General features: G+C 60.3%; 1 protein-coding gene across 8 annotated transcripts; it reads left to right on the forward strand.

Moving 5' to 3' along the window:
- The first annotated feature begins 667 nt into the window (after positions 1-667).
- GGT1 (gamma-glutamyltransferase 1) lies at positions 668-20,325 on the forward strand. Of its 8 annotated transcripts, none has more exons than XM_060028454.1 (14): positions 4,368-4,393; positions 7,666-7,738; positions 9,554-9,722; positions 10,211-10,375; positions 10,999-11,129; positions 11,278-11,364; positions 14,130-14,343; positions 14,554-14,711; positions 15,636-15,785; positions 16,191-16,327; positions 18,669-18,856; positions 19,037-19,164; positions 19,259-19,557; positions 19,897-20,325. In XM_060028454.1, exons 4-14 carry the CDS (start codon positions 10,215-10,217, stop codon positions 20,041-20,043), a joined length of 1,800 nt encoding a protein of 599 aa, XP_059884437.1. In that variant the 5' UTR covers positions 4,368-4,393; positions 7,666-7,738; positions 9,554-9,722; positions 10,211-10,214; the 3' UTR covers positions 20,044-20,325. The 8 variants fall into 8 exon arrangements, with proteins under 8 accessions (XP_059884436.1, XP_059884438.1, XP_059884437.1 ...); XM_060028452.1 differs by lacking the exons at positions 4,368-4,393; positions 7,666-7,738 and adding an exon at positions 9,272-9,293 and having other exon boundaries at positions 19,259-19,371; positions 19,444-19,557; positions 19,897-20,321; XM_060028453.1 differs by lacking the exons at positions 4,368-4,393; positions 7,666-7,738 and adding an exon at positions 668-727.
- The last annotated feature ends 1,670 nt before the right edge of the window (positions 20,326-21,995 follow it).

A 21,995-nucleotide genomic window follows, 5' to 3' on the forward strand; every position in this document is an offset into this window, starting at 1 on the left:
TGTGTGTCTCCCTTCTTACAGGAAGCCTACCTTATTGAATTTAGAGCCTACCTTAACCCAGGATGATCTCATCTTAACTAATGACTTCTACAGAGACTCTATTTCCAAATAGGGTCCCATTCAGAGCTCCCAGGCGGATGTGGATTTGGGGGGAAACTATTCGGCCCACTACAGTAGCTTCTGCAAAACTGTTTCCTCCTCTGTAAAATGGGGAAAATAGAATGCCCATCTGGCAAAGGTGTAGGATTAGACGCAGCGAGGAAAGCGTCCAGCACACACGCACGTGGCATGCGTAGGCTCTAATCAATCTTCCGTGGCTTCATGCCGAATCCACCCAGCCACCTGACAGCCATTATATTTACATTTAGTGATGATCACTGGGCCCTGTGGATACTTCAGAGACAAAGACGCAGGAGGTTAAAGGAACAGCAGAGGTGGGGAGCTGTGATGGGGGTCCCAGACACTGCGGGAGCCAAGGAAGAATCAGACCAGGAGACAGAGGAGGGCTTCAATGAGGAGGCGGTGGCGTTGAAGTTGGGGCCTGATGGAAGAGCCCCAGCAGTAGGGCAGTGGGTGAATCACACAGAGGAAGGGGCAGGCCCCAGCTGACAGGAATTTATCTGGAGGGCCACGTGAACCTTTGAAGTGTTTTTCAGTGGGGGAGGGATGTGCTCAGAGCACTGCGGATGCAGTAGTAGAGCGGCTGGGGACTCTGCAAAGTTGCCAGGTGAGAGGGGGCGGTGCGGGGGGCTGGGGGGTCAGGTTTGGCGAGCAGGAGGGGGTGTAGAGGTAGGGGCTGCTGGACAGGGCCGGGGAGGATGCGTGGGCTGCTGTCCAGGGCTAGGCCCTGGCTAACATGGCCGGTGGAGGTCTGGGAGGGTAGCTGCCTAGCTCAGGTTCCGGCTTGTTGGTTAGGCATCTGAAACATCAGCCAACAGGATGTTTCAGTGAGGGGGGGGCCAAAGAGATGCTGAAAAAGGGGGTGGGGGCAGGGCTTCTACAAGCCCAGGCAGGCTGAGCAGGGTGTGCATGGAGAGTGTGGGCAGTTTTGGCATTAGCGGAACCGCGCACCCACTTAGCCCTGTGCAGGGTCACGGGGTGGGGGATGGCAGCCGTGGACAGGTGGGCTTGGGCGTTGCACCCACACACACACGCCTGGAGATAGGAGTATGTCGGCTCTCCGGGAGACCAAGCCATGTGCTGGGCTGGGGTGTGGGCAAGACGCAGCCTTCCTCCCCCACCCCCTGGAGCTCCCAGACACCGCAGATAATTATGAGGTGATGTGATACATGCTACCTATGCAGGGAACCGTAGGCAGGGAGGCTGCGGTGGCCAGGAGTGGGGCACTTATGACCTCTGAGCTCTGAGCTGCTCCTCCAGGAGGGAGAGGCAGCTGCAGGCCCGGGTGCTGGACCATGGAGGTCATGGTGCTCACAGCAGCCTGTGCATGGCCGTCTCAGTGCATCTGCCCAACAACTATTTTAATGATCCCTGCTATCCAGATAGAAAACTGAAGGCAGAAAGAGGAGACCCTGGGCCATCAGGGCTGGGACTGAACTTGAACCTAGGGACTGTAGAGCCCATGCCCTTGGTTGCGCTGCCTCTGAGTTTGGGAATTAGACTTGGTCCACCAGGTGCCAGACTGGCTCTGCTGCCGGAAGTTTCCAGGTGTTAACAAGCTGCTAGCCCTGGAGGCTCATGTACTTGCCGGAGCTCCAGCCTCTGTCCTCACATCAAAGGTGGGTGCTGAGATGGTGAACCGCTACAAGGGCACCAGGGAGTGTCTGGGACACAGGGGGCTCTCTGCCTATGCCTGCAGTTGGCCAGAGCTCACTTCCCACTACCACTGGGCCTCACCATCCCCTTCACCAAACCCGAGTTCTTCCGTCCATTCAGTGTGGTCTGTGTGGCTCTGAGAGGTGGTGGCCAAATAGCCATAGGGTATGGGGAGCCCTGCTCTGTGGCCTCTGACAGTGGGCAGGGTGTTAGGCCAGGTCCCCCTGAAGCCGGTGCAGAAGGCATTCCAAGAAGGGCAATTGGGGCTTGACATTGGGAAGAACCTGCCAAACAACCAGTCTCACTGTCCTTAGAGGTAGTGAGTTCCCTGTCATGGCAGGTGTGCAAGCCGACCCTTCTGGGGTGATGGAGATGGGAGCTCAGAGGCCAAACATTTGAGATTCTGTGGTCCTCAAATTGATGAAGATGAACTTTTGTTCAGCCAACTGACCAGATGTCTCCTTGGTGCAGATACCAGGGGACACAAAGTGTCTTGGATGATATTAGGTTTCCTGACTCCCGGTGGGCCCTGAGATCCTGGCCCAGCAGCTCTGGAGGATGGGTCAGATGCTGCTTGCATCTGGACCTGCCTGCCTGGCTCACTCACTGTGAGGCTCCCAACTGCATTTTGGGATGTTGTGTCTTTTTTTCTGGCCGAGTCACGTGGCTTGTGGGATCCCAGTTCCCCACCAGGTTTTGAACCCAGGCCCCAGCAGTGAAAGCCCAGAATCCTAACCACAAGGCCACCAGGGAACGCCCAGGATGTTGTGTCTCTACCAGCCGGATGTGGCCCACCTGGGGCACAGGCTCAGCTGGCACTTCTGGGGGCTCAGACACAGCCACTCCCAGGACCTGACAGTAGGGTGGGGCACCACTGGTAGGAAGTGGTTTGCAGGTCTTTCCCCATTTCCTGGGTTGCTGTCCTGCCGGGTAGCTTTGGGTAAGTGCTTTTTCTACTTAGGGTGAGGTTTCCTGTGCCAGGAACACCCTGCTTGCCCCACAAGTGCTTTGTTTTTCCAGGCATAGAAGTGGGGCAGACCTGAGCCTGTTAGAGCAGGAAAGTGGCCTCCAAGGCCTCTGTGGACCCACTTCTCAGAGTGGGGGATGGGCCAGGTGCCTGCCTCCCTGACCACTGGTCCAGGGCCTGAGCCTCCTGTCTGGCCAAGGCCCCCAAACTCTCTAGGTCGCTGGTGCCAGCCCCACAGGGGTGATTAGCAGATGAAAGGTTTTGGGATGGTGGGGTGGGGCCCCCAGGCTGCCTTGGCAGCTCCCCTGGCTGGAGGCCGGCCTGACCCAGGGGAGCTCCTCCAGGAGCAGGGACACAGAGACCCAAGCTCAGCCAGCCCCCAGCCAGCGCCCCATCAACACTCCCTTCTTCCCATGGCCCCTGCCCTCTGCCTGACTCCCAGAATGGCTGAGGAGCTAATGGTCTTAATGAGTGAGCTGGGGTTAATGGGTTACCCAGCCCGGTGGCACATTCACCAGCCTCCCCGGGCTCTCTAAGTCCAGATGCACTGGCCTGGCCTTCAGGGTCTGAGCTCAGCCACTTCCTTTTCCAGCTTTGATGCCTCAGGGCTCAGGAAGGGTCAGGGCGGTCAAGAGTCTCCCTTGTACCCTCACTGCTGCGGAGATGCCCCAGGCTCAAATTGTTCCCTCTGCCTGGCTGGCCTCCACAGTCCGATCCCAGTGCTATCTGGATCCCCCCCCGCATAGTTTCTGCCCCTCCCTGGCGGTCCTGGGCTCCTCTTCCTCCTTGGTTGACTATACTATCCCATCTTCAGTCTGGCTGGGGGCTGCTTGAGAGAAGAATCTGAATGGGCCAGGGTCAGATGGGAGAGTGAGTGAATGAATGAATGATGGATGAATACGTGTAAGCAGCAGGCTGTGTGTGGACCTCAGAAGAATGGGCAGGCTTGGGCCTGCCAGCCCTGTGGGGGTACCCACCCCATCCTGTTGGCTGGAGCAGGTGCGGGGTCGTGAGCAGATGGCCCCATCCTCCATCAGCCTGCCTCCTCAACCCCAGGAAGTTGAGGGATGAGGAAAGACTCCCCGGTTCATGTGACTCCTTTCTGTCCTGGTGACGGTGACCAGGGTCCTTGGAGTGACAGCCTGTGGACATCTGCAGCCCCGGGCGTGGGGGCGAGGGCATCCTCTGACCAGGAACTCTAGAGAAAGCGTCAGGCTTCTCAGGCCTGGCGGGGCCTCTGATGCTCACACACCCACCCCTGTTGGTGGAGGCATCTGGCTGTGCCCCAGCACTGTGGGACCTCTCTTTGGATATTGAACGTGGCCGGGAGTTCTCCTCCTCCCAGAGGACCCTTGGCCTAACTGGCCTCTGCCTGAAACCCAGCCTCATGTAGCCCTACCGAGGCCCTCAAAGCTCAGGTCTCTTACGCAGGGTTTGGGACCCCACTGGGCTTGAAGAGGCTACCTGCTGTCCCAGGTCACACAGCCCCAGGGACAGGACCAGGAACCAGTCCTCTTCCCACCTGGAAAGGTTCCTGTGCCTTTAAAGCCTCCCCCCACTCAGGCCAGCAGGGGGAGGGAGGGGAGGAGCTGGGCACTGGGGACTCTGCTCTGTGCTGGAGTACAGAAGGAGGACCAGCATTGCAGCCAGGTGAGCTGGGGCAGGATGGGCGTCTGGCTGTACCCCAGTGCTATGTGACCCTGAAGCTCAGCTCACCATCTCTGAGCTGCTGGACATCGTAGGAGTGGGGAGCTCAGGCTTGGGGCCTCTCGGGGGCATCTGGAGGACTGGGTTCCAGCCCCAGCTCTGTTATGTCCTGGCTGTGCTCTGGAGGAGTCCCCCGTCCTCTCTGAGCCTCAGTTTATACACCTGCGTCATGGGAGTGAGCTGCCCTTCAGGGTGATGGGGGTGGGGATTGTGTGGACGGATCCTGCAGAGGGGTCACACGGATGGGCAGAGCCTTAGGCCCTTGGTCTGACTGGGTCTGGGCTGGGAGCCTCTGTTTCTTTTCCAGTAAGTGGGTTTGAGGCTGCCTGACAAGGCTTCCTGGCTGACTGCTACAGTTGTGGGGTGGGTGGAGGAGGGTGGGGAAGTGGGCTTCTTGGATTGAGAGGGAGGAGGGCAGTGTGGAGAAACTGAGGCCCAGAAGGATGGGGCAGCCTGGGGTGGTGGTGGGGTCACTGGGGTGGCGGGTCTGGAGTAGAGGTGAGTGGTGATGGGGGCTGAGGTGCTGTGTCCTCGGGCCACATCTCTCGGGCTCTGGTTTGCTCTCATGGTGGGGGTGGGGCATGGCCGGTACAAGTACAAGGGGTGATTGCACAACTCCGGGGACGCCCGCCCCCTTGTGGTCATTGCAGGCATGTATAGCTATTTCGACAGGTTTCTGGCAGGTAGTGGTTATCAGGTCTTGGGGAAGGAGCCTCCCAAATCCAGTCTGGGTCATGGTAAGCTTCCTGCCCAGAGCTGTGTTCTCATACCTAGGGGACGTCACTCCTCACTGTGGGCATTGGTGGTAAGGAAGGTGAAGGGGTGCCTACCTGTCCATCCATGTGCCTCCAGGGCCAAGTCGCTTCTACCTAAGCCTCGGCTTCAGGCCTGTGAATGGGTTTGGGGCTGTGCCCAGTTTCGCCCCTGTGACTCTGGGGCTGGAGGATTAACAGAGAAACCCCACGCTGTCTGTTCTGTCTCACTCTTCTTCATGCTCTCTTCTCTGCTGCGTCCTAGAACATGCTCGCTCAGCCTAGATTCAGCATGGGTGTGTGTGTGTGTGTGTGTGTGTGTGTGTGTGTGTGTGTGTGTGTGTGTATGTGTGTGTACTGGGAGGGGGTGGTGCTGATGGCAGGGTCAGTATCTCTGGCTGGGTGAGGCTTGCATATTCCTGGGGGCAGAGAACTCACCACCTTTTGTGCCTAGGACAGGAGCCGTGGGGTCTGGAGGAGACCTCCAGCCCAGACCAACTGCCCCCAGGTCCCCTCTCTGCATGTGGGTGTGGGGGGCTGACTGGGACAGAATGTGACACACTTGATATGTGAGGAAGGGCTTTCTTTGTTCTGTACGTATGTATGCCTCAGTCGACATGGCCTTTGAGACACCTTCACTTTTGTCTCCCCTCCATAGAACCTGCAGCTGCAGCTGGGCTTCCTCCAACTTGCTTCAGCTCAGGGTTTTCCTGTTGAGGTCACCTGGGGGGTCTGGGTCATCCTCTGCCCACTCAGACCTTCTTCTTACCTTCCTGCCACTTCTGCCATGTCTCATGCCATCCCAGGCAGGGAGAAAACCATTGAGCAGGCTCAGGCATTGAGACAGAGCCCTGTGGCTCTCCACTGCAGACCCCTCCCAGCCGACTGATCTGCAATGCAGCCATTCAGGCAGGACCAAATACCCTGATGTTCCTGGCTGATGTCCAGTCCTTGGGGACAGGTCTTGGGCCTTGGTCCCTGGATCCTGCCTTGTCCATCTTCTTAGTTACCCCGGTCTGCAGGGGAGGGGATGGTGTCTAGGGAAAGAGCTGTCATGGCACCCCCATCCCAGGGTCATGCTGGTTGAAGATTTCATGGTAGTGCATTGGTTCGGTTCCATGCCAAGCCCGCCCAAGGGCAGTTGAGTGATAGGACCAGGCCTGTTCTGGCTGTGTGACCCAGGGCAGGCAGCAATGTGTGGTCAGCCTCCACGTCTCCTTCTACCTATCAAATGATGCAGCCTTGCGGGGTTATTGCGGATTAGATGGCACAGATGGGGGCTGTGGGGGCTCCTGGGCAGCTTCGGCACAGCGAGCTGGGGAGAGGGGGAGGGAGGCATGACTCAGGAAGTGGCTGAGCCTTCTCCTTGGCTGACGAAAGCCAAAGGGGGAGGGGGCAGTGTCCAAGTTCCCTGGGGCGGGTCTGCAGCTGCTCCTGACTCTGGACTCCTTGGTGGGCTGGTCAGGGACATGCAGCAACTTGGGGCGGGTACGGGGTAGCCAGGTGTGCACTGGTGGACTGTGTGACCTTGGACCCGCTCTGGCCGTCTCTGGGCCCTGCCTTTCCAGGCTGTTTAGGTGGTTCCTTGGGCCTGGGGCACTAATGTTCCTGGATAGGTGGTGGAACCTTCCGGACTTGAAGCCCTGGGCCGTGCCCCAGGGAGGTACCCTTGCCGTCCAGCTGTGGGGTGTGGTGAGCCTCTCAGGTCTGGGTTCTGCTCTGGTGCTGGTGACACCCCTGCTCCACGGCCTTAGGAACCATCTCTGGGACACCATGTCTGGCCCTGGAGTTCAGATACTCTGAACAAGGACAGGGCAAGCCTGTGGGGGACACCCACCCTTCGGAGGGGCCTGAGTCCAGGAGGAGGGATGCCTTGTCTCTGTCGCCACACCTCGCCTTCCCCATTGGGGCCACAGCCCTTGCCTGCTGCCACCATCCAGGGGACCGCAAGGGTCACTGCTGACAGCACCTCGTACCTCCAGGGCCCTCCCAGGGCTGCGTGAACTCTAGTCACTTGGCAATAGGCCGAGTCCCTGTGCCTCCTTGTTGCCATGACATGACAGCAGCCTCCGGCCACCCTCCGGCCATCCTCCCTGCCAGGCCAGACCTCTCTTTGAGGACCGCCCGCTCTCCACCTATTCTGACACACACAGGGATTCTAGGTGCCCCCCCTGCAGGCCTCTCCCTGTCTCCCCCCGCACCCCTCCCACCCCCTTCCCCCACCCCCTGGACTACGTGAGCATGTGAGTTCCTCTGGCCCCTCCTGCTCCTTTCCTGCCTCTGCTCCTCCTGGGAGGAGCCCACCCCCACCCCAGCTCCCAGCCCAGCTCTGAGGCCCCCAGAGGAGCTCTGCCCAGGCAGGGCTGCAGGCGTGGCTCTGGGCAGCTCCTGGGAGTGGGGGGGCCTGGCCTACACTGTGGCCAAGACCTTCCCAGGCAGACAAATCTGCCTCTTCCTCCCCAGCCAGTGTCCCAGCCCAGAGCTGTCTTCTGAGGAACAGGGGCTGTCCCGGGCCCCCGCTGCCCTCAGGCCTCAGGTAAGCCCACCGGGCTGGGGAGGAGCAGGGTCGCTATTGGAGGTCAAGCACCCGCTCTCTGGCCTCAGTTTCCCTTCCTGACACTGATTTGGGTGAGAGCCAGTCCTCTGGGCTTGGACGTTGTTTTAGTGAGGCTGAGAAAAACGTGTGTGGGGGATGGGAAACAGAAGCACAGTCACCCGGCAGGGTGTCTTCCGCAGGGCTGGGATGGCTGCCTATGGGGGGCTGAGTCAGACCTCCCTACTGCCCTGCCCAGGGAGAAGGGGATGGGTCAGTGCGGCCCACCCCTCCCCCCACTCCCTGGCAGACAGAGCCTCACAGGGTACCCCCTGCCCTTTGGGGAGCCCACTTGGGCCCTTGGGTGGAAGGATGCGCAAACAGATGGTTGGTGGGGGGCTGGAGTGTGGACCTCAGGAGGTCTTGGCTGGCTTGTCTAGGGGCCTGAGGGTGGAGAGGAGGACCCAGAGTTGTGGGGGTGGGGTCTCAGCGGATGGTCCCAAGCCCAGGAGAAATGAGGCCATGCCCTCAAGCTGCCCAGCGTAGCCTGACCCAGTGGACAGGACTGGGGGGCCTCCTTGACGGGTGGGGCTGTGCCTGTGCTGGGGAGGGGGACACCGGCTCCTGTCTTGCCCCGCCCACCCCACCGCATATAATGGGAAAGTTCTAGGTCTGGAACAGATGCCTCAGGTTGCTGGCCCAGCTCCTGAGGTCCCGCAGACCTCCCAGCACAGCTGCCTCTATCAGGAACCCTGACCTGGCCCCCTGCCAGGGCCCGGGGTACGCCCTGAGAGCTGTTAGGCCTGGTAGAGGGCATGGCCTGTCCTCAGGGCAGTGGTGGTGGCAGGACCTGGCTGGCTCTTTGGAGAGAGCCTTGCCTTCTGACCGCTCTTCCAAGGACTGAAGAGCAGGCAGTGCTGGTGGGGGATGGGAGGGTGTCCAGCGAGAAACGGTGGTGCCTAGACTCGGTCAAGGTGGTCAAGACAGAGAGGAGGCTGGCTTGGACCCTGCTGGGGGTGTGGAGTGGTAGTCAGCTGTGTGACCGCCCCCTGAGCTTGGGGAGGAGAAAGCCCTTCTGTGCTGGGGTCTGGGCCCCCACGTTGGGTGGGACTCCATTCCTAGACCAGCTCTAGGAGACCCTGTGAATAGGGACAGGGTAGCCAGAGGGGTCCCAGCCCTGGGCTCTCCAGCAGACATCGCCCTTTGGAGGGAACTGAGTCCGGGAGAGGAGGCACCCTGCCTCTGTCACCACACCTCTCCTCCCCCGTTGGGGTCACACCCCTCGCCTGCTGCCATTGCCACGGGGACCCCAAGGATTACTTCCATCCCTCCCTCACAGCCTGGCAGGAAGTCAACAGGGAAATAAACGGTGAGTGGAGGCTGACCAGCTCCCCTCTGCCATACACAGACCTCCAGGTCCTCCCAACATAGCCAACACTTACCTAACACTTCATGCTTTCCAACCCACTTCATCTTCACAATACTCCCAGCAGGCCCTTCTGTCATTCCACTGGACAGATGGTCAGATGGTCAGTGACTTGCCCAAGGTCCCACACAGGTGAGACGGGGCAGGCTGGCCCCAGAGCCCATGCTCCATCCCCTCGGCTGGCACACTGGCCCTCACCCCTTGGCCACATGACAGCTCCCTGCCCTGCTCTGGGCAACACCCTTGCTGTGCAGGAGAGAAATGCACTGTGGGGACGGAATATTCACCAACATGGGAGTGGCTGACGGAGTTCATCAGAGGCAGAGACACCTCACATTGCTCCCCGGAGGGCCAGGCCCAGCCCGCTTCAGAGACACCTGCTCCATTTTCAGGAGAACAAGCAGACTGCGTGGTGCGGGAGTCTCCCTGGAGCAGATTCTGCGGCCGCAGGCTCCTGCAGAGCGTGAAGGAGACCTCAGTTATTCCTCCGGCCTGTTCAGCCCAAACCGTCTTTTGTGGCCACCTCCTTGGGAGGCTCAGGGCTCCCACCCGCCGAGGAAGGTAGGCTCTGGTCCCACGGTGGCTCATCTGATAATTTCAGGAGACTGTGGGTGCCCCCTTTGAGGACACAACAAAAGCTGAACCCCACGCTCTGTGGCAGGTCACTCTGGGGACCCAAGAACAGTGCCGGGAAGGAATCAGGCCAGGCCTGTGCCTCCCGGAGTGACTGCAGGATCAGGGGCTCCTCTCTGGAAGTGAAATCCGGGGGGCTCCCTGCTGGAGATGGGGTCCTTACTGGGAGGGGGCCCCGAGGATAAGCAGGAGGATTTGGGGGGGCAGAGGTAGGACCAGGAGCTTCTGGCAGAGGGAGTGGCCTGAGCAAAAATCTGGGGACTGGGTGGCCCATGCATTCTGGGGGCCGGAAGGAGACACGAGGACGTATGTCTGAGGCTCGACTTTGTGCTGTGCCCTGTGGGACGATGATGCGCCCAAGGCCAGGTCAGCAGTGGCCCCCTGACCTTCTACCCTCCCATCCCCCATGCCCGCAGAGCCATGAAGAAGCGGTCCATGCTGCTGGCCCTGGTGGCCGTGGTCCTAATGCTCCTTATCATTGGCCTCTGCGTCTGGCTGCCTGAGACCTTCAAGCCCCACAGCCACGTGTACCCCAGAGCTGCCGTGGCCGCGGATGCCAAGCGCTGTTCAGAGATCGGGAGGTGAGTGGGGCAGGGTGTGGGGACACAGGCCCTGGAAGACAGCCACCGTAAGTGGACCTGGGCAAGACCCTCGCCTCTCTGGGACTCAGTTTCCCCACTGGTAAACGGGCTGCCTGGATGAGGGGCGTTCGGTGTGCGTGGAGCTGCCTATCCTGTCCCTGGACCTTCTCAGCAGCTTCTGGTCAGGGGAGAAGGGGACACTGGCCCTGAGAGCAGGGTGTGGGTCTCCCAGTGTCCAGCTGAGCCCTTTTCTCAGTTCAAGGGTGTCTGTCTCTTCAGAGAAACTCTGCTGTTTTATTTTTAGACCCCTAGCTCACATGTACAAAGATCAGTTCTCACTTAAAAACTTAAACAGAAAAAAGATGTTATTAATAAAAAGTAACAATTTCCCCTTTTTTTCCGATTATAAGTCACGTACATCTGTTTGCTTGAAAAAGAGGAACATTTAAGCCCATTGGTTTTAGAATACAACAGTCTTTTACATTAAAAAATCAAAAACTATGGGCTCCTCTCCATCCTCCTTTGGGCAGTGTGGCCAGGCGGTGGGGAGGTGTGTGGAGGGGTGCGCATCTCGGAGGGTAGAGAGCCCGCCGGCTCTCACTCCCGGCACGTGCCACTGGCAGGGATGCATTGCTGGACGGCGGCTCAGCGGTGGATGCTGCCATCGCGGCCCTGCTGTGCGTGGGGCTCATGAACGCACACAGCATGGGCATCGGGGGTGGCCTGTTTCTCACCATCTACAACAGCACCACACGTGAGTGGCTGGCAGGGTGGGAGGTGAATGGCGGGGCTGCCTGCCTCAGGCTGCAGTTGGGCTGGGCAGGCAGAGCTGGGCAACTCCTAGGTTCACACAAGTGAGGGGCTGGTGTTGGTCCGGACTGCCCACATGCTTCTTCTTCCAGGAAAGGCTGAGGTCATCAATGCTCGAGAGGTGGCCCCTCAGCTGGCCTCTGCCGGCATGTTCAACAGCTCAGAGCAGTCAGAGGAAGGTGAGTGCAGGCTTGGTGTGGGTGCAGGGGCAGGACGAGCTGCTGGAAGGCATGAGCACCCCCTCACACCCTCCATATTCCCCCCATCCCATCTGGGGCTGGGAGTGGCTCTGGCAGTCCCCTCCCATCCCTTCCTGGCCCCACAAAACCCTCCATAATGATTGGTCAAGCCCATCATCACAGAGGGTAAAGAGAGCTTCTGTTATTTCTGCTCAGGTCCCTCCAGGGCCACCTGGAGCTAGAACACGGAGAGAGTGATTACTATTACAACAGCTTGCATGTGCCGGGGTCCTGGGGCCAGCACTCTGCTCAGCCCTTTTCACCGATGAGCCCCTTGAATCCTCCCTGTACGCTTGGCAGGGGTAGCGTGGTGTTGATTTCCATTTTATAGGTGGGGATGCTGAGGCCCAGAGAGGTCATGTAAACTGATTAAGGTCACACAGCTGGATGGTGGTAAAGCTGGGATTGAACCCAGGCTATCTAAACCCTGGGTTTTTAAAGGGCATCCAAGTCATTCATTCGTTCGTTCATTTGTTCATCGGTGGGGATAGCTCTCTAGAGTATGGGAAGGAGTCTCTTTTTTCTAACCTGTCCTTAAGCCAAGAAGGAAATCCCTGCAACTCCCCAGGCAGCCAAGGGAAATCAATGGCCACCAGGGGGCGCCCCTGCAAGGACCCCAGTGGATTGCAGGATGAGGTTGGAGGGAAGGAGGTGTGGGGATTAAAGGCCATAGTGGGTCTGAACCCCTCCTGCAGGCTTTGCAGGACCCCTCCTGCAGGTGGAGCCCTGTGTAGGGTGCTGAGAGCAGTCGTTTTGGAATCCCCTCCAACACAGTCTTTGAATTTTTACCCATTGGGAAACTCAGTGTAGAAATGAAATCATTCAGAGTGTGAGATTGTGGGAATCTTACAGACTTAGCATCTTTGGATGCTTGGAATTCACATATTTAACTAGGGCTTGTTGGGCACCTCCTACAGCATCAGGGGCTGTTCCCTAAGCCAGTAGAAACAAAGGTAACAGGTGAAACGCACATTCCAGGTGGAACAGGGAGAGATAGCACACATGGGTGTGCCATGTGCCACAACACTGCCTGGGAAGCAGAGGTGGGAAGGGTTGGAGGGCTTGTGGGTTCATCACGTGCCCTGGTCAGGGCATGTGAGCAAAGACCCAGAGGCTGGGGCTGGGGGCAGCCGTGGGGGTGTCTGGGGGAAAGAGGAGGACACAGGGTCAGGTAGAACCGCCCAGGTCATGTTGGACCTCATGGGTCATCATGTCTGAGTGAGGTAAAGGTGTTCCCTGAGTCGAAAGGGGGACCTGGGTGGATCTGGCCGCTTTCTGATGGGACCCCCTCAGGCTGCTGTGAAAGAGGAGGAGCAAGTTACCTGCCCGTCAGGTGGCCCATCAGGATGTCACGGTGATAATCAGGGAGAGATGAAGTTGGCGGCTGGTGGCTGGGCTGAGCACACTTGGAGGGCGGAGCTGCAGATTTGCTGATGGGTTGGGTGTGACGCTCACCCAGGAGTCTCGGGTGAGTTGGGGTCTCAGGTCTGCACCTGGAAGGACAGGGTGGCCCTTACAGAGACCAGCGAGGTGTTAAGTTTGAGAAGTCTTTTTCAAGTGGGCAGGTGCATCCTCAGATCTGGCCATCAGGGGAGCAGGCCGAAGAGTCAGTTTGGGAGTTGTCAGCGTGTAATGGACCCTGCAGCCTGACATGGAGGAGGGCACCCAGAGTTGGTGCAGACAGAGGAGAGGGCAGGGAGATGCAGAAGTGACGCAGGAAGAGAGAGTGATGGGCCAGGTAAGATGAGAAAGAGGCCCTGCGATGGCAGCGTGGGGGTCACTGGTGACCTTGGTGAGAGTGTGGCGTGAGAGCCTGATTGACCAAGGTCAGGGCGGCACTTATATAAGGGGGAGGAGTTGTGTGCTGGGTGTCAAACCTTCCGGGATGTGCCAATGTCGTAACAACCCGGCTCTTGGGACCTCGTGCCCCACTTCAGGGTGGGAGAGGCAGCTCGAGAGCTGCAGCCGCCAAGCCTGGGAGTGCCCCCCTACCCTGCATCTCAGGGTTGAGAGCAGGAGGGTGCCTGGGAGCCGAGGCTGTGGCTGAAACTTTCTGGGTCAGTGCTGGCTTTAGGGTGCGGCAGGGGCAGTGAGGCCTAGTGGGGAACCAGGGTCCAGGGCTCTGTTTCCAGGGGAATCATGGCTCCTCAAAGGACAGTGCTGGGAAACAAAACTCTTTATGGTCAGATGGGGAAACCGAGACCCAGAGAGGGGACAGGGCAGGGGTTTGGGCTCAGGTCCCAGTTGGGACAATGGAAGAGAGGAAGAGAGGCCCTTGCTTTGGGACCAGCCCGGCCTTGAGAGTGGCCTGGGCTTGCACTGGGGGCTTTGGCGGGTTTTGGAGAAACACTTGAGTCTTATGGGATGAGGGGCCTCGTGGCCCAGGAGGCTCAAACGGAGAGATGGTGAGGTCTGGCTTCCTTATACTCTCGCTGTGCAACCGTGGGCCTGGCACGGGATTTCAGGCACGGTGGCACCTGCGGAGACAGGCATCCAGGCCTGGGACAGCGGAACCCAGCACACGTGCTACCGCCCCTCCCTCCTGTGCCCTCATCAGACAGCTGAGCTGAGCCACACTCATGCCTGCTGAGTCCAGATGTGACCTCAAAAATCTATGTCCTTCCTGAGCCTCACTGGTCCCACCTGGGGATGTGCCTGGAACATCCCCCGTGTGGAGCCACTAGCTGTGTCCCTCTCCTTCGCAGGTGGGCTGTCGGTGGCGGTTCCAGGCGAGATCCGCGGCTATGAGCTGGCACACCAGCGGCACGGGCGGCTGCCCTGGGCTCGCCTCTTCCAGCCCAGCATCCAGCTGGCCCGCCAGGGCTTCCCTGTGGGGAAGAGCTTGGCGGGAGCCCTGCAGAGAAGCCAGGCTGCTATCCAGCGGCACCCTGAGCTGTGGCACGTCTGTGGTCCCTACTGGTGGGCGAGAGCGGGTGGCACTTTAAGGAACCTGCACTGAACGAGGGACCAAAGCCCTGCCTGTTCTGAGCCTGGGGGTGGTGTCCCGGCCCCACCTGGGCTGGATTCTGTGGACAGGGGCACCCCATCCTTTGTTCTCGTGTGTGTGTGTGAGTGGGGTGGCTGAGTCCGCCCCACCTGCCTGCCTCACGGGAGCCCCCTCTGCCCCAGCGAGGTGTTCTGCCGGGATGGGAAGGTGCTGCGGGAGGGGGACCGAGTGACCATGCCTCGGCTGGCCGACACCTACGAGACGCTGGCCTCGGAGGGTGCTCAGGCTTTCTACAACGGGAGCCTCACGGCCCAGATTGTCAAGGACATCCAGGAGGCCGGTGAGCGGGCGACCTCAGGGGCCTGGGGCCAGGAACTCCACAGCGGGGACACTGAGCCTGGGGTCCTTGGGTCCTACCTGGCCTGGACACTGGGCCCTCAGGGAGTGTCTGGCAGGGGAGGGTCACAGATGTGTCTGCAGTTAATGACAGGCCACACGGATCCACAGCTCCTGGTTAAGTCAAAGCTGAGAGAAACCCTGCAGTCCAGGAGAGAAAACCCTGGTGGGGGGAACGCAGGTGTAGGCAGGAGCCAGGGTTGGGGAAGTGCTAAAGTACAGACCCTGGAGGACTTCCTGGAGGAGGTGGTGCCTGAGCCACAGGTGAGGTTGGACTTTGTAAGCAGAGAGAACAGTTTGAGGCCTGGAGAGAAGGCTTTTATTTCTCCAGGAGGATCACAGGGGATGAGGGTGGGCTTGGTGAGCGAGGCATGGGAGGAGCTGCATGCAGGGCCTGCGGTTGGGAACTTGTGGGCAGGTTCTTATAGGTTCAGGAGCCCCATGCTGCCTCTCCCTCACCGAGCCATGGCCTCTTCATGTTAGTTTTTCCAGTGTGTCAGGGAGGAGGGTGATTAGCATGTTGACCTTTACCACTGACATCGGAAATTAGCCTGTAAATACTTGGTATGTCTGGAGCCATTTCCCTAGAGATTAAGAGCTTCCCTCCACCCACCCAACGGGGGGGGGGGGGGGGGGGCGGAGGTAGGGGACGGGGGGATGGGAGCAGATATCTCCCACTTAGAGAAGATCCTCTGGCCTCCAAGAGGACAGACGACAGACCCAGAGGCCAGTGGGGCAGCAGGTGGAGGGCGCTGGCCTGGACCTGGCCAGGGGAAGGTGGCACCGTCAGGGAGGTCCGGGGATAGACAGGGCTCCCTGCTTGATGGCCCTCCAGAAGTGTGCCCCATCTCCGTGTCACCCCATGCAGGGGGCATCGTGACGGCCGAGGACCTGAACAACTACCGCGCAGAGCTGATCGAGCACCCACTCCGCATCGGCCTCGGGGACGCCCAGCTCTATGTGCCCAGTGCCCCGCTCAGCGGGCCAGTGCTGGCCCTCATCCTCAACATCCTCAAAGGTCAGCTGCCCTCCGCGGCCCTGCAGAGCAGCGTCCTGGGGGTGGGCACTGCCGTGTGAGGTCTCGGGATCACGGGGTGGCTCTCAGTGCCAGAGTTCACGCTGGGCGGCCTGGTCCAAAGGGCACATCTGGCAAACCTGAGCGGTCATCTGTGACCCCGTGGACTGGGTAGCCCTGTGGCTGACATGTGAGGCCCAGACCTGGGGGACCCTTGCTTCCTTCCATCCTCCCCCGCCTCCCAAGCAGCCACTGCTGTTGGTTATTAAACGTCCCCCTTCTCAAGGTGAACCAGGTGGGTCAGGGAGGCGTGGACCACCCCCTTTCCAGGGCACTCAGCTGTCCTGGCCGAGCTGGGATGTCCCGGGGCCACCGGGACCACCAACCTGCCTGGCTCTGCCCAACCAGGGTACAACTTCTCCCGGGAGAGCGTGGAGACACCTGAGCAGAAGGGCCTGACCTACCACCGCATAGTGGAGGCCTTCCGGTTTGCCTACGCCAAGAGGACCCTGCTTGGGGACCCCAAGTTTGTCAATGTGACTGAGGTAAAGGGCAGGGGCTGGCCTTCGATGGGTGGGGGGCCTACCATGGAGATGCCAGGAGGGCTCCCCGGGCCACCCCAGCCTCACTCAGCCTTTATTCATCTATTTCTGCCACTGACTTGCCCTCGGGCCTACTGTGTGCTGGGATGGACTGTTGACCCTGAGTCCTAGCCTCTGCCCCACGGAGCTCACAGGGTGGGAGAGACAGACTTGTCAGTGAGTGGTAGTGCCCTCCTCTGCCACGGTCCAACCTCGGGGACTTTGCATGTGCTGTGTCCTTGGCCTGGAAGGCTCTGGAGTGGTCAGTGCCGAGGTGAGGAATGCACAGGGGCATCACAGCCCTCAGGGTGGAGGAGGGTGGATTCGGGGAGGGGACCAGCGTTCCAGGTGGGCAGAGGCCCCAGCCACATGCTCCCTGGTCACACCCAGGAGCTAACTTCCCAGATCCCCACCCAGGCCCTGCACTGCCCGACCCACCCACTCGCCAGGTGCCCCGGCTCCAGGCTGGACTTCCACCTCCACCCCGATCACATCCCTCATTACCTACTTGGGTCCCCCCCCCCCGCAAGGTGGACCCGCAGACCCCCTCACACTGACCTGTGACCTCCCGCAGCTGCTCAGCAGCCCCTCTTCTCTTACCTGGGGATGATTTTGCACTCACTGCTCCCCACATCAGCACCTGGCATCCCTGAGGTGGTGGAAGCCAGTGCATCATGCCCCTCTTTGCCCTCCCTCCTGGCTGAGACTGGCCTTCTGCTCATCCACTCTCTGACTCTGCACGCCCTTCCTACACTGCTGCTCTCCCTCCTGGGTTCCCAGTCTGCCCTTTCTGATGGGTCATTTCCGAAAGAAGTGTATGGTTGTGGGTCCAGAACCCTCCAGCTGCTTCCCCGTCCCTCTGCTCCCCATTGGGGCAAACTTGGCCACCACCTCCTCTCTGGAGCCCTCTCCCCTGGTGCCCGCCCTTCCTCCCTCCCTCCATACCTGCGCTGCCAGGTCCTGAGACCAGCCTCCGTTTCCCCTTCGGTCCACTCTCTGCAGCATCTCACCACGTTCACCAGCACCTCCCTCCCTTGACTTTTTAATTTGCAAAGTTATGGACATTTCGGCACATTTCCTTCCTCTCTCCCCATCTCCATCCGTTTCCCCCTTGCTCTCCCTGTTTTTTCCTTTTTAGATGTCTGGTCGGCTTTTTCCCAAGGGTCCCATCCGTGTCTTGAGGCCCCCGGCCTGTCAAGCTCACACCTGCTGTTGCTGTCACGTCTGCCATCTCTTAGCCTCAATGGACCCCCTGGGCTGTTTTGTTGATTTTAAGGCCCAGGGCAGTTGTCTTTTAGGATGTCCCAATTCCTGGATTCAACCCTGTTTCCTTGGAAGTAGATTCAGGCTGAACGTTCTCCCCTTGGATTAGTCACTTAATTCATGGGTGTTGCTGGAACCTTCTGGAGGCATTTCCTCTGCTCAGCCTCCTGCGCCCTGCCTTGCCCATGAACTCAACACATCAGGTGTGGCCCATCACCCACCTGAGACAGATTCTTCAGGGTCCGACGAGCTCCTTTCCCAAAGCAGGCTCCCAACCTGCCCCAGTTAGCGGCCACTGTAGACTGAAGACTTGGGGCCTTTCTCCGTTCCTCTTTTCCACCTGGTGAGCCCCCAGCAACTCTCACCTGGTGGATATCATAGCCTCCCGGTTGGGTTTCACCCCCACACAGCTGCCAGAGGGATAACACCCATCACTCCTCTGCCCTAAGCACAGGTGGCTTTGAAGTCCTTTTAGGGCTTGTAAGGACCTATGGGATCAGCCCTTGCTGGCATCTTCAGCCTCTTCTCTCCCTAACCCCATTCACTGTCTGCCTGTCACTCACAGGCCTGCCTCAGGGCCTTTGCATTACCATTCAGGTGGCTTTTTCAGATATTACCTTCTCTGAGAAGCCCTCCCTGACCACTCTGCTCCCACCCCATCACACTCCACCCCCCTCACCTGGCTTGTTCTTTCCAGCACATCCCTGCCTGCCTTTGTCTTCCCTGCTGTGAGGGTGGGGACCTGCGTGTCTGTTCCCTGCTGATCCCCCAGTGCTGGGCATGAAGTTACAAGCTCCCTGAATGAATGAATGATTGGATGCAATGAAAGTGGAGACTCCGAGGACGGACAGACATTCAGAGTTGCTGGACAGCAACAGAGACAGAGGCTGGGGAGAGGGGGTCAGACGGGCCACGTGAGATTTTGGGTGCAAGAGGGTTATGGTCAGAGCCATGGCTGGGGGCTTCCTGAGAGCTGCTCGCACAAGCCCATCCCCCTCCCCACCTCCCTCACCTCCTCAGGCCAGCTCTGGGGTCTCGGCAGGTGGTCCGCAACATGAGCTCCGAGTTCTTCGCTGCCCAGCTCCGGGCCCGGATCTCCGATGACACCACTCACCCAGCCTCTTACTATGAGCCCGAGTTCTACACGCCGGATGACGGGGGCACCGCCCACCTGTCCGTGGTCTCAGAGGATGGCAGTGCTGTGTCGGCCACCAGCACCATCAACCTCTAGTAGGGCTGCTGGGTGGCCGGGTGGGCCGGGGCTGCCTGCGTGTCCTAGAAGGGTGGCTCCACATTGGTAGAGTGCTTGCCCCCAGCTCCCCAGGGAGCGTGTTGGCACTTTGGTGGGCACGTGGGGCTGGTGGGACGGGGCAGGGGTGGGCACAGCTCTCTGACCCAGCTGGTCTGCAGCTTCGGTTCCAAGGTGCTGTCACGGGCCAATGGGATCCTGTTCAACGATGAGATGGATGACTTCAGCTCCCCCAACATCATCAACAAGTTCGGGGTGCCCCCCTCACCGGCCAACTTCATCACGCCAGGTGTGGGCACAGGGCTTGGGTGGGGAGGGGGCTGGTGTCCCAGCAGGCAGCTGACCAGCTCCTCTGTCCCCTCCCTCCCACCGGCCGGCTGCAGGGAAACAGCCGCTCTCGTCCATGTGCCCGGCGATCATCGTGGGTCAGGACGGCCAGGTCCGCATGGTGGTGGGTGCCTCTGGGGGCACGCAGATCACCACGTCCACTGCACTGGTATGTGCCACCTGCCTGTGCCCCCAGCCCCTTGCCCGCTGGGCTACACTGACCCCATCCCCTCATCCGCAGGCCATCATCCACAGCCTGTGGTTCGGCTACGATGTGAAGCAGGCAGTGGAGGAGCCCCGGCTGCACAACCAGCTTTTGCCCAACACCACGACGCTGGAGAAAGACATTGACCAGGTTGGGGGGGTGGTGCTGAGTCACAGTGGGGGCCCCTGGGAATCCTGGAACAGGGCCTGGATCTCCTGTGTCATTGCGGAGTGGACGATGGCTGCTGTCCTCTGCCTGGGGCAGATGACCCTCATGCCCGCTGCCTGGGCCACTTTGCACCCCATGCTCTGAGGGCCAGGCCACCTGCTCCGATGAGACCCAGTCGGCCCAGCTGCCCCCAACTTGCTCTTCGTGGCCACTCAGACAGAAATGGCGCCACCGGTGTCTTTGGAAGCCATGCCCACACAGGCGTGGTTCAGATGGTGTCTTGGGCCCCCGTTGAGGCCTCCCTCTCCCTCCCACCCCCAGGCAGTGGCTGCAGCCCTGAAGACCCGGCACCACCACACCGAGGTCACTTCTACCTTCATTGCTGTGGTACAGGCCATTGTCCGCACAGCTGGTGGCTGGGCGGCTGCCTCAGACTCCAGGAAAGGCGGGGAGCCTGCGGGCTACTGAGTACTCAGGCAGGCAAGGTGGACCAGCAGCCCAGGGATGAGATGTCCGCTGGGGGTGGGGGGCTGGGAGTGGGACTTTGGGGGACATGCTTCCCCTGTGAGCGGCAAAGCAGTGCAATAAATGGGGGCTGCAGTGCCAGGCTCTGGGCGGTCTTGCCGGCCAGCTCCCAATTCCCTGGGCCTCAGCATCCTGTGTGAAGTGGGACCACCTGGCAGGGAAGGATGGAGAGAAGGGATTCAGAGGTCTGGACAGCTCAGGCACTGGAGCCAGCCTCAGCATTTTCACTGGAACGGGGCGGGAGTTGGGGGTGCAGGGCTGGGGTGGGGGCCCAGGGTGGGCCATGCCAAGCACTGCTCTTCCTCACCCTGAGCCCCACGACGAGAGCCAGGCCACTTCTTCCCTGGGCTGGGCAGCAGCACTTCCCAGTGTGAGCCACCAGGGGGCGCATGGCCCCGGCGTTTCCTCCTGGGAGCCCTGGTACCTCTTCAGCCCGGCGGGTGTCCAGCCTCACCATAACCAGCACACACTGAGGTGAAGCTGAGGTCTGGGTGGGGGTGGGATTGGGCAAGAGGCTGGAGCAAAACATGTTGGTCAGGGCCAGGCCCAGGGGGCTTTCCAAGCAGAAACCCAGAGTGAAACCCAAGCTGTGATCCATTCCAGAAGGAGGCCCGGTTCTCAGGGATCCATGAACTGGAAGAGGTCGCCAAATCCCCAGGGGTCAGGGCTTGGGCCAGCACCCCAGGGAGGGTGGCTCTGGGTGGGGGAGAACCACAAGACGCAGCACCCAGCCTCCCCCACCGGGGCCAGCCCCTCCCTCCCTCAGGGCCTCCTAACTCATCCTTCATACACAGTTGTAACGCCCAAGGTGAGGTGCTGGGAAAGACCTGGGGAGGCGGGCAGGGGTGAGGGGGTCCCAGCACGACAGCAAGACGTCCCGCTGCCTAGTGAGCACCAGTGGGGGGGCCCCTGAGGGCAGGGGCACGGGGCTAGGAGAGCCCAGGTTTGGGCTCTCCTTCATGAGGCAGAAAATCCTGATGCTTCCAAAGTGCCCACAGGGAAGCAGGGTGTTGGTCTGCAGAGTGCCCCCACGTCTGAGCCTTGAGCCCTGGAGGGTGGCATCTTTGGGGTCCCTGGGGGATGGGGGGACAAGATGGAGGCTGAGCTGGTGGGGTGGGCGGGTCTCTCCTCAGCCCTCATTTTAGCCCCAGAGGAAAGGGGAGAAGACTGAGGCCTGAGGGGCGGGCCTTGCTCCAGCGGAGGTGGGGGCTGGCCTGGAACTCCCTGGGCCCCAGCACGTGGACGGGGTGCACCCCAGTTCCCCAGCCGTTATGGGGTTCAGCTCCCCCCTGGGGCCTGGAGACTTGGCTTCCCCTCTCTTTCCCGCCCCTCATCTCCTGGACACAGATGTCCAGGGCCCTTTCTGGCTGTGCCTCCCTGATCGCACTTCTGGCCAGCCCAGCACAATGCCTGTTCCTTCCCTGGGCCTTCGCTCTAGCAGTCCCTGCATCCTGGCCTCTGCCTGACCAGGAAGGTTGGGGAGAGGGGGCATTGTTCCACCCTGACCCCGCTGACCTCTCTGTCCCTGCTTCCTCTGCCTCCCGGGCTGGCCCTGGCCCAGGAATGCACTCTGGTTCCTGGTTGAGCAATGTCACTATGGTTTGGGGATCCGGTGGGGGTGGTGGGAGGTGACCGCAGCCCTCCCCACCCCCCAAGGGTGCCCCAGTAGCCCCTCCAGATCAGGCTGGCAGGGGCTTCGGACAGGGGGGCCTGGCAGGCTCTGTGGCAGTGCGGGCACGTGCCTCAGTTCCTCTGCTGTGCCAGAAGGGGTAAAGAGACCTGGGGAGGGCAAAGCTCAGCTGGAAAGGAAGCTGGGAGAATGTGGGGGCTCTGGGGGTGGGAGTCCAGCCCCTGCACCCTGGGCCTTGCTGAGTCTCGTCAAAGGGGGCACCTCG

Source organism: Delphinus delphis, chromosome 13 (genome assembly GCF_949987515.2).
Source record: "Delphinus delphis chromosome 13, mDelDel1.2, whole genome shotgun sequence".
NCBI lineage: Eukaryota > Metazoa > Chordata > Mammalia > Artiodactyla > Delphinidae > Delphinus > Delphinus delphis.